Source organism: Glycine max, chromosome 11 (assembly GCF_000004515.6).
Source record: "Glycine max cultivar Williams 82 chromosome 11, Glycine_max_v4.0, whole genome shotgun sequence".
NCBI lineage: Eukaryota > Viridiplantae > Streptophyta > Magnoliopsida > Fabales > Fabaceae > Glycine > Glycine max.
The window spans coordinates 10,740,816-10,752,296 of NC_038247.2; the positions used below are offsets into that span (position 1 = coordinate 10,740,816).

The following is an 11,481-nucleotide window of genomic DNA, read 5'->3' on the forward strand; positions in this document are numbered from 1 at the left end:
AAGTAGCTGTCGGATGTAACTAAGCCTCTGAGCATAGACGTTAAGAAACAATATAAAGCATTATTTTTTACCAATGTTACCCATTGACATATCAGAAGATAAATGTTATTAAAAAATCCATGATTCCATCGCATCTACATCATATATAAAATCTCAGTTAAACTAGTTACGAGAAAGTGCCTGGCAAAAGTTGATTTATTGTAGAGTAAATACACATCTCACAGTGGTTCTTGTTTATTCCTAAACATAAGCATAAACGTAAAAGCATAATTTCCCAGTTACTGCGATGTCCACCTAAACGTATGCTTATCTGGGTGGGTTCACATGACTTCCCATTCTCACAACATTGCCGTCAATATCTCTGACATACCCAACCTTCTGCTCCCATTCCTTCAGCTCAGGCTCGCTCACCGCCACAGCTCCATTCTCCACCGCACACTGATTCATTCAATCCCATAATTAATCCATCAACACAACCAACACATGTGATATTAAAATGAACCAATAAGTCAATTAAACTAACAACATGCATAATTACCTTATAAGCAGCATCAACGTCAGAGTAAACAAAACCACCCATTCTCGACAAGATCGAGGGTTATGAACCGCACCGGTCAGATCATCGGTCTCGTACTGGTGAATGGAGTGAAAGCGATCGTTGTGTTCCCCATTTCCATCTCTCCCCATCTAAGCTCATCAAATCAAACAAACAACGCTACCTTAAATTTGTAATTTAATTTGGACATGATATGAAGATAATAAATGGAATGTTATGTTATATGTATAACCTGTGAGACTCGTCTAAGCGACGAACAGAATAGCCGAAGTGTTACGAATAAGAGCAGAAAACAGCAGGACACAGAGCAAGAACCAGAACCAAAGAAGGAAGAAAGGCCAAGGAGGGATTTCATGCATGTTGCATCTCTTTAATCCTCTCTGAAGGAAAGCACCACAAATACTCGTTGTAACATTATTATATTTATATTTGTGTATATAAAATCTTAGCCTGATCGTAAATCTCAAAAAAAATCTTAATAAAGAAACTCCTGATCTCCACTAATGTTATAAACACGAATCTTGAAAATGGACAGACGCGGAAGAAAAGCCCACTGACATTATACTGTTGCATTTATTTTAATATTTTGATATAAATCTTTTTTATTAGAGAGACTTTTGATTTTCACTCTATGTCTCGATTATTGTTGTATCATTTTGGATTTAATATAATTTAAATTTTTTCAAAAAAAAAAAATGAACGGGCATGAAGGATTTTGTCAAATGAGAGAAGTTTATGATGGATCTAGTATTTTTATGAGTGTCACTCAACTGATTTTCTAGTTGAACTTATGACTTAGTTAAATTGGTATGAATGAATTGATGAGCTGTCAAGTTTCTGAATGAACCGGTGTTTTGTAATTGAATACTACACGAAATGGGAGAAAAAAACATGCAAGATGGAGCAGTGACAGTGACATGATGTCAATTTGAAAAAAAGTTTTTAAATAAGAGAAAAAGTGATCAATTATAATTAAATAATAATATAAAATTATTTTACACTGTGTTATTATTAAACTTTTTAAATTCAATATAAAAGATAATAAATAATTTTTTATTCACTAACACAGAATTTTTTTAAAATATTTATAATTGAATTTTTCAATGATTTACTTTAGATATTCACGCGTTTCATAATTGAATTTTTATGTAAGCTTTTTTTTTAAAAAAAAAATTCACATTACTTATATGTTTTAATTTTGATTATATATGAAAAAAATAGAGTTAAATATTCATTCCTTTTAATTTTATATGAAAAAACAATTCTCTCACTATATTACATTATGTGTGTGTGATAGTTATAAAAATATAAATTTAAGAATGATTTAAAAATTAAAAATTGTGAAATGTTCGAGTGCAATATTAAATTAATCTATATATGCAATTATATATATAATAAATAATTTTAAACAATACAAATATTTACTTGTATACTTTTTATTAATAACTAAATAAAATATCTACTTACATTTAATGTAAATATTTATTTTAGATATTGATATTAAGACTAAGGGAGTATATCAAATTAATAAGAATTGTTCTTATTATAAAAAAAAACTATAAATATTTAAAGTTGTTAACTAGATTTTTGTGTTGTTTAACTACACTTACACATAATTAACTATTTTTTTGTATTGATTGGCAAACTTAGAGTTCATTTAGTTTCACATAAAAAATAATTTCACATATCATAATAATGTTTTAATATAAAAATTATAATTTTGTAAGGAAATATAAAAAATGATAATTAAAATTATTGAAATACACATTTTAATCACATTTAATGATATACAAATCTTTTAAAAAAAATCTAAAACAAACAAGAAATGATATGTTTTTATTGTTTGCCTTTTCACATAAAAAGGAATTTTTTGTAATAATAAAAAAATAATTGATATTGATTATTCAATAATAAAATCGATTTACTTTTGTAAAAAAAAAAAGGTATATATCGATGAACTTTTATTTAACTTGGTAAAGAAAAGGATATCAAAACTACTCATTGCACGAATATTTTGAACTTTCACTTCATAGTACCGAAAAGGTAAGTGGTCGGCTTTAGATCTTTATAATAGTTTTCGCATAAGGTCATTTAAAATATGAGTTGTCATCTATGATACCCAACTAAATTTATATTATTACTAGTTTAAGTTTATTGTGAGATTTTAAAAGACTGGAATATCTATATATATATATATATATATAAAAGAATAGGTTGTTAAATTTATAAAATTGGACCAATTAAAAATTGACACGTTTGATATTGGATGTTTTTTTGCCATTTTGCTTTCTTTCTCATTTTTTTCTGTTTCTCATTTTCTTTTTTTTCACTTTCTGATTTTTTTATAAAAAAAACGTGCATAAGCACGGGAACAACCTATTCTTTTATATATGCACGGGAACAGCCTATTCTTTTGATATATTTTTTAATTCCTTTAAAAATAATTTATTTTTATTAGTCCTTCAAATTTTTAAAAAGTTATTTTAAGTTTTTCTAGTTCTTTATGTTATCACAATTTATTTGAAATAATTTCTCATTATTATAAATACTTTTTTATAATTTAATCTATCTATTATATATATAAAAAAGTAATATATATATATATATATATATATATATATATATATATATATATATATATATATAATTATATAAAAGAGTAGGTTAGTAAAAATACCTGTGTTTAGTAGAGTATATAAGTACGTAGAGTATATAAGTACAGTTTGCTAAGACTTTCTAATATCAAGAGATGATTTTCTTATCTAAACCAAAAAACAAAATATAATAATATATACAACAGTTTTAATAGTATAAATTTTTTTATATAAAATTTAATTCAAAAGTTTGATTTATTTAAATTTTTTTATCATCAATCAATCATAATTTTTTTCAATATAACTTATAAAATAATTATTATAAAAAATAATAAATTTATCATACATAATAATTTTCTGATTAAATTATAATATAATTTGTGTACATATTATTCATTTATTAAATTATAGATGGAGAAGATAAAATTATCAAAGTTTATAAGTCATTTTCATTCATTTTAAAAGAGTATATAAATGTATAAAAAGATAAAATTTGCTAAGACCTTCTAATGTCACATGACCTTCTAATATTATGGGATGATCTTCTTATCCAAAAGGAAATATAATAATAGATACAACCGTTTTAGTAGTTTAAGAAATTTATATGAAAGTAAATTAAAAAATTTGATTTTTTTTTATCATTAATCAATCATAAACTTCTTTCAATATAACTCATGAAATAATTATTATAAAATAATAAATTTATCATATATGATAATTTTGTGATTAAATAACAATATAATTTATGCACATATTATTCATTTATTAAACTATAGTTGGAGAAGGTAAATTTTTTTAAGTTTATAAGTCATTTTCATTCATTTTTAAAAATAAATAAATTGTTGACACAATTATATGACTCTAATTATCTTAGATTGTTGACACGTCGCTCAAACATAAGACAAAATGAGAATTTTGGAAACTGGAAAAGAAAGAGGATAAATACATGGTACAGGAGTACTCGGTACGCATAGTAGTCACATGTTATGTGAAGAAAAGTAGAACGAGAGATGTTCATTTTTTTTAGTAAGAGAGAGAATCCAACTCCTTTTATTGACCAAAAAATAGTTTGAAAAACAATTCAAATGACTTTGTATATTTTTTCTTACAATTTCTATACTTTTTAATCTTAGTACAATTTCAATACTAAAACAAAAAAAGAATAGTGAAGCAATCCGTGCATATGCACGAGAAACTAACTAGTGCTTATATTCAAAATAAACTTTTAGGATGTAAATATGCCACAAAAATTCTTATTCCACATAATTTATCATTATACATTACATATTGTTCAACTTTAGAGAACACCAAAAAGAGAAGTAGAGGACTCCAACTTAAAGTTATTATCAATGTCTCTCCTTAATCTTATTTAACCATGAACATGAGGTGAATCATTCAGCTCACCTCTATTTATACACAACATCCTTCGACAATACCATCCATGTGTTGTATTTTTATTGGTTTCTTTTTATCACATCATTGTACAACTTGAGTTTTGTCCCCTTTGTACATAGTATCGGGCACATGGTTATGTGCATTTGACATGTTGAGTCCGAGTGTTTCTTTGATTTTATCATTATATTTTTAGGGTGCGACTCTTTATCAACAATATACTAATTTTGATCGTTTCATCTTCTTAGCTATAGAGTGACTCAACTATCGTTTCTACTACCCAATGTCAATAAGAGAAATCGGTCAACTGGGTATTACCAATATGTTCATCTGAGATGGTGTATAACCCTCCAAGTATTAAATTTAATGACATAAATACTCAAGATTAATTTATTCTTTCCCGAGAGTAGGTATCCTCGAAATGTTCATCCCAAGCAGTATACATATATTAAATTAAATTTTTTTATTTGTACTAAAAAATTTGTAACAATTCATATATCTTTGGTTACAAAATAAAGTAATTTCATATTGTTTTTGGTACATAACAAAACTCCTTACTTATATATATATATATATATATATATATATATATATATATATATATATATATATAATATTGAAAAGTTTATTATAAATTTAAGCTCATGTTGAATTAAGTGGATTAAATCCCATTATCCTCTCTTTATACTTTATTCTAATTAATTCGATTTAAATGCATCATATCGTCAATCACGAGAGTCTGGCGTTTTGCGTGTCTGCTGTCTAAAGATGGAGTTAGACTGTTGAATAACAGATGGAGGGACAATGACGTCTGAATCAACGCATCTCCACCGTCCACGTCTCAGAATCAGGTTCAGTTCCGGTCCCTCTTGCAAACCAACGATCTGCCACTGTGATGTAACTCGGAAAGTTAACGAAGAACCATTCGGTGGAAATCGGCGACGAACGAAGATCATCATCAACAACCTCACACCCTCATCAATTCAATTCAATTCTTCGCCCTATAAAATCAAAATCCGTTACATCACTTTTCACATCCATTCCTAACCTCCCCAACCTGACAATTACACGTTTCTTTCAGGTCAACTTTTGAACCTCAACGTTTTAAACATCTCGGATCGAATTTGACAGTTATGCATGCTACAATTGCTTCTGCTCTATACTTTGTTTGGATTATCGTCACCGTAGTTATATATTCACACATCGCGTTGTTTCTTATTTTAATTTCATACTCTAGTGTTTTTTGACTTTACAAATTACAATGCTAATCCGTATTATTTCAATTTAGTTTATTGGTTTTGTTCTTTAAGACATGTATGTTTCACATTTTCTTATTTAAATATTTTGTTTTTTGGTGATATGCTTGACATTTTAATTTTAACAAGTTTTGCGGTGTTTTTTTAGTGTATTGGATTTATGCAGATGTAGATGTAGGCTATGCAGCTTGTAATAAAACCGTGCAATAATTTCTTGTGATGAGGACATGTTATAGTGTGGCAGATGGATTTCACTCTGAAGACTTTTTGTTTGATATTAGTGGTTGCATCTGAAATGAAACTGAAAGTACTTTTTTTTTTTGGCTATTTGCTAGAGAAGCTGACATGCCTTCAGTTTACATGGGAGATAGGATGGATAATTCTAACTCGAGCTTGAGTTCTAATTCTAAAGAAAGCAGTGTTGTTGTTAATGGGAAAGAAACGTACAAAAAACTTCTGGTTGCATCACGGCCTAAAGGCTTTGCACAGAGAAATTATGAACACCTTGTGTCATTAACCCATGGTGACTTTGGAAGCAGTGCTGTGGGACGTGTCACGTTTTTTCTACTAAAACTTGCTGCATTAGAAACCGTGAGGAGATTCTCCAGGAGTAAATGTCCGTGTGTATGGCGAGGCCTACAGGGTCTCCAAATCCTTGTCTATCCACCATTCAAATGGATTCAGAGGTGGGCACCCTTCAGGGGTTTGGTGAAAAGCATGCAGGTTTGTGATTCTTGATTTCTGAAGGATTCATTAAAATTATATTTGAATATCATTTTAAAGCAGCAGAATATGATAGCCCCGGGAAATCATTAACTATAAATGTGAATTATCTTGGAATTTGGAAAATTATTTTGAAGTTCTAGAAATCATTCACATCATCTGTATCTGTGTGCTTCTGGGAGATCATTGTTTGGGATTTGAGAGGGCTTTTTACGGGTGGCTTCTATGTATCATGTACTTTTTGGAAAGTTTCTCAAATATTAATTCTTCTTCCCCATTTTTAAAAGATTAGTATTGCCTTTGTAAAGACTATGGATACTGATTTTTTTAAAGCTATTCATGCTTTTAGTATTTTGTCATCATTAGCAATCATGAGATGTACTGTTTCATATTTCCCCAGCCCCTCTTACTATTGAGGTTAAGGAGGACCAAAATCAAATTAAGGAATTCTCTCTTTTCTGTTTGTTTTTCCCCCCATACCCCTTTTTCTCATATCCCTTGTTTAGCTATATTTGTGAAGTAGATAGCTAATAAATTGCTCTATTACCAGGTACTATCAAGACCTCTATTAGTCCTTTCTATTGCAACCGTCTTTACTGATCAACCACAATGTAGTGATGGAACCTCAGATTGTGTTGCTTCGCATGATTCTGAAGCATCCGCCGAACTATCTCCAGCAGAGGCTAATTTGAATACAAGGTATATGATTTGAAGCTTCATGCTAAGGCCTAAGGTTTATCTGTGGTATTTAACCCTGTTATTCTCTGACTATATATACTAGCCTTTATTAACTAAGAATGACAACATCTATGTTCTTAAGAACTGTGATGTTTATTGAGTTATCATTAACCTTCCGCCCATAATTGCCAAAGGGTTATTTTTTCTAATGTAGGGTACTAGAAAAAAGCTTAGCAGCTTAGTGCTTTGTTTCAAACTTGGTGCATTTTGCAGGATTAAGAATCTAACTGAGCCTGCTTGTTCCATATATCATATGGAAAACTAAATTGCCAAAATCTTGCAAACTTTCTCCTACCTAGATTTTTCTATGATAACTTAAAAACCATACAGTCTGATGTAGTTGTGGCTTTCATCTGCACAACACTGGTTAGATAAAATTGCGAGAACACACACAAACTGAAAGGCCTTATAAAATAAGATTATTTTTCTTGTTATTTACATATGATGTTTGGTGCCACCCTTTCTTAGAGGTGTTTCCTAAACTTGGTTGCATAAAATTGTTGTGTGTCTTGTATTACTCTTGTTTCAACATGAATGATTTTCAAAGTGCACTGACTGTGGTTCTAGTAATATGTAGGGGAAGTGTCTAGTCAGAGAACTATTTTTATGTGAGATTGAGGAGTGGAAGCATTAACCTTACAACCATGCATGGATGGTTAAGATAAAAGGTTACTTAAATTCACATAGGCACTTAAATAATGTTACATGACTTTTGTATTTTAATCTTTACCTTTTCATGATAAGATCTAATAACCAATATTTGTCCCTTTCACTAATAAAAATATGCTTCTCATTTGATACTTCTTTGTGGCTTTTTATGTTCAATGATCTCTGATATAAATCTCAAAAAGTAATGTAGCATATTGATGAATCTTCGAAGCAATGTGAAGGACTGACCCCAAATCAACTTTAATCTTTCAATGTTTTTAATGTCATACATATGATGAATCTCCAAAGCAACAACTTCATTCAGTAACTAAGGTTTCTGGTGAATAAAGTGCTATTTATATTCTACATGTTTTGCAGGATAAATTTGAAATTAATTGTTTGGAGCTTTTCATATCTGGAATTTTCTTATGCAAGCTTCTTTAGTCTTACAAATATTTTCTTGTCTTTTGCAGTCATTGTGAGATAGATCCTGAAGTTTTAGAATATGAAAACTGGTTGACTCTACTCAATCAAGAGCTGGAAAATCAAGGGATTAGTTTGCCAGAAAGGTATTAGACAGTTTCTGTTATGTGCATAAATGCACCATTCTGAAAAAATACTAAGATATGATTCTCTCAGAATTTCATTGCAAAACTAGGCTATTTGATATTCCTACAATTACAGTTGTTCTGTAATTTACATTGATATCTACCCCTTTCTCCTGTATAATCCAGTTGTTGAAAAAAAAAGAAGGGGCATAAGAAATAATTTATTTATCAGCAATTCCACAATTGTGTTTTGTCTCTTTTCCCAGAGTTGAACACATTAAGAGGAATGCTAGCAGCACACTCTTTACTATTGATTAAAATTTCTTGAAACTGCAAAACCATAAGAGGTACATTATAAGATGTGAGACCCACAATTTTTGTGATTTAAATAATTTTCAATCAATAAGATAGAATGTGTTCAAAAGAGTGTATTCCTAGTATTTGTCATTAAATAATCCCTATTAAGTGAATAACATTCACTAAATAATTAATGGTATAGTAATAGATATCAATGTAAATTTTATAATTATGCAATAGTTATGTAATAGATATCGATGTGAATTCCACACCAACTTCTGAATTTTATATTGTTATGCAATAGTTAACAGTATAGTAAATTGATAATCCAGCTACTAATAATGATTGCTAAATTAATGCCAATAGTTTATCTATTCTCATTTTGAACTTGTATTATCGCATTTCTTAGGGAAAGTTTTGAAATCCTGGCCAGAGCAGCTTTATTAGATAGCAATAGCATATTGCATATTTCTTGGTTTCTCCTGTTGCAGCGGACCATGATTTAGTAGTGTTTATGCAGAATCAATGATGATGAGCTCCACAGATTTTACACAGCTTCTAATAATGACTCTTCATGCTTCCTTACCTCAATCAAGAAGACAATAAGTTGGCGGGACAGTTACAGATTTCTTTCAGGGGAAGAGCTGGAAACGTGGTCAAATATGGTTTTCTGGCATGGATCTGATTTTTCGCACAGACCTTGCCTCATTGTACGGCTTGGGATAGCCTGTCGCTCTTTGGCATCTGAAGATAGACTTCAATTTGCTCAGGCAGTTAGTATGTTTTTTCTTTTTCTTGCCATCAGTTCATAATTAACCAGTTTCTTAGCTTATGGGTTTCTTGCTTTAGTTTAATGGCAATCAATGGTCTATACTTCAGTATCACAGGTAGAATACGGAGTCTTGCACTTGGTTGATGCAAGCAACCCTCAAATTACAGTATTGGTGGATTGTGAAGGGTTATCTCCATTGAGAATTCCTATGAAAATGTTGAGATCTTGTTCCTCCCTTCTGCTAGAACACTTTCCTAATCGTCTTGGTTGTTTGTTTATCATCCGACTTCCAGCAATTGTTCGTGTTATTGCCCAGACTTTTATTCAGGTAAATTTTCCCTTCCATTTATTTAGCATAAAATAACAAAGAGTTGTTCGATTAAATGCAATTTCACTTATCCTTAGAGTGCCTCTAATCCAGATACAGTTTCTTGGCCTAAAATGAAGTTTTTCTTATTTCTCAAACCAATATCACTGTAAAATTTTTGCCTTTTCTTAATGAACTAATCCAAGACTTTGAATCATAGGTTTTAAAGCCATCTACTAGGAAGAAGTTGAAGTTAGGAGGAGAGGTATATCGGAAGGTACTTTATGACAATTTTCCGACCCTACCATCATATCTTGGAGGCAGCTGCTCTTGCATGAGATGTTCTAAAATTGGCAACTGGGATATTCTGCAACCTCATGCAACTGGGACCAGCCGGATTGATAGAGAGGAGGATATCAGTGACAATAGGGGTTTGCCATCACTGCATCAATCTAATGAATTAGATGGCCACCAAACCAGCAATTCTGACCAGCTGTTGAGAAAGGCTGTCATAAGTATTCTCGTATTTTGGGTTTTCATAGCTCTTGGTGCTGGAATTTACGATCCTGGTAGTCTTCATTTACCCCCATAACCTAAGATTGGGAAAATTAGTTTTGTTTCCCTAGTTGAATAAATTTTTAGAGGACACCTCTAGTTTGAGTTGTGTTTTTGAATTAGGAGCTAGTGTGGTGTTATCCAAAGTTCAGAACAGTAAAGGTGCACTGTTTCAGATTCTTTAAATATATAGATCTCCGGTTATGGCTTGAACAAATGCATTGTAAAATCGTTTTTGGTTTTATAAATTATATCAAATATTCCATTTTACCGCAGAAAATTGCTTCTACTCTATTGTTTGATCCTCCAAATTGAATGTTACAATGAAGAATGCAGCCATGCTGGTGTGACCTTGCATTGACAGCACTCACATCAAAATATAACCAAGTTGGCTAAGTAAAATGTAGCATAAGAATTGAGTTATTCTTTCGAGGATACAATTAAAATCAAAATTAAATAGAGAAGATAAATAAATTAAACATCAATTCACGTGATCCAAATTTATTACCGTTCAAAATTGAATTTAGTGGAATATGTTATTTAAATAAGTTTATTAATTCTGCATCAAAAAATATCTTTATTAATTAAAAATTAAACAAAGTAATAATTACTGCCTCCGTCCTTTTACTAAAATGTATTTTTGTTCTCTCTTAATTTCATTAACAAATATATTATTAAGTTTTTCAAGATAATATTATTTATTATAGGATAAAATTAGAATAAATGTTTAAATGTCTCATTAAAGAGTAAGAATACTCATCAATTTGATTTTTTTTAAAAATTCTATAAACTACAGTCATTTTGGGACATAGGAAGTATTAGATTAAACCATTAATTTGGTCTCTTAAATATAATTTTTTTTTAGTGTGTGTTTGATTGAGTTTAAATTGAGAAAAAAGATGAAGAAATTTTCAAAAATAAGGTGGATCTTACAAACACAGTTGCCCTTTCATTCTAAGCAACATCACAAACTGCATGTGCAAATATGGATTACAATGACTAAGTGAATGTTTGGTGGAATGAGAAAAAAAGAAATGGAAGTGAATAAAGATAGAAATGTTGAATTAAAGTAGAGAATAAAAATTGTGAGTGACA

At 30.0% G+C, this 11,481-nt stretch overlaps 2 protein-coding genes across 3 annotated transcripts; one reads left to right on the forward strand and one right to left on the reverse strand.

The window, feature by feature from the left end:
* Nucleotides 1–69: 69 nt before the first annotated feature.
* On the reverse strand, nucleotides 70–953 carry LOC100527835 (uncharacterized). Its single transcript, NM_001251253.2, has 3 exons — nucleotides 789–953; nucleotides 539–687; nucleotides 70–438 (listed from the first exon to the last, which is right to left on the reverse strand). Exons 1-3 carry the CDS (start codon nucleotides 909–911, stop codon nucleotides 408–410), a joined length of 303 nt encoding a protein of 100 aa, NP_001238182.1. The 5' UTR covers nucleotides 912–953; the 3' UTR covers nucleotides 70–407.
* Nucleotides 954–5,200: 4,247 nt separating this feature from the next.
* On the forward strand, nucleotides 5,201–10,661 carry LOC100814843 (uncharacterized). 2 transcript variants are annotated; one of them, XM_014764042.3, is made up of 7 exons: nucleotides 5,201–5,623; nucleotides 6,134–6,521; nucleotides 7,072–7,220; nucleotides 8,381–8,476; nucleotides 9,273–9,529; nucleotides 9,632–9,852; nucleotides 10,052–10,661. In XM_014764042.3, exons 2-7 carry the CDS (start codon nucleotides 6,144–6,146, stop codon nucleotides 10,421–10,423), a joined length of 1,473 nt encoding a protein of 490 aa, XP_014619528.1. In that variant the 5' UTR covers nucleotides 5,201–5,623; nucleotides 6,134–6,143; the 3' UTR covers nucleotides 10,424–10,661. The 2 variants fall into 2 exon arrangements, with proteins under 2 accessions (XP_014619528.1, XP_014619529.1); XM_014764043.3 differs by having other exon boundaries at nucleotides 5,262–5,623; nucleotides 6,139–6,521.
* Nucleotides 10,662–11,481: the final 820 nt, after the last annotated feature.

Bases quoted from the DNA above. Each gene is read 5' to 3' on its own strand.
- LOC100527835 (NM_001251253.2), bottom strand. From the start codon at position 911: ATGAAATCCCTCCTTGGCCTTTCTTCCTTCTTTGGTTCTGGTTCTTGC. The intron at 688-788 runs GTTATACATATA...TGATGAGCTTAG, and splicing joins CGCTTAGACGAGTCTCACAG to ATGGGGAGAGATGGAAATGG. The intron at 439-538 runs GTAATTATGCAT...TGAATGAATCAG, and splicing joins ACGTTGATGCTGCTTATAAG to TGTGCGGTGGAGAATGGAGC.
- LOC100814843 (XM_014764042.3), top strand. From the start codon at position 6,144: ATGCCTTCAGTTTACATGGGAGATAGGATGGATAATTCTAACTCGAGC. The intron at 9,530-9,631 runs GTATGTTTTTTC...TCTATACTTCAG, and splicing joins TCAATTTGCTCAGGCAGTTA to TATCACAGGTAGAATACGGA. The intron at 9,853-10,051 runs GTAAATTTTCCC...TTTGAATCATAG, and splicing joins TTGCCCAGACTTTTATTCAG to GTTTTAAAGCCATCTACTAG.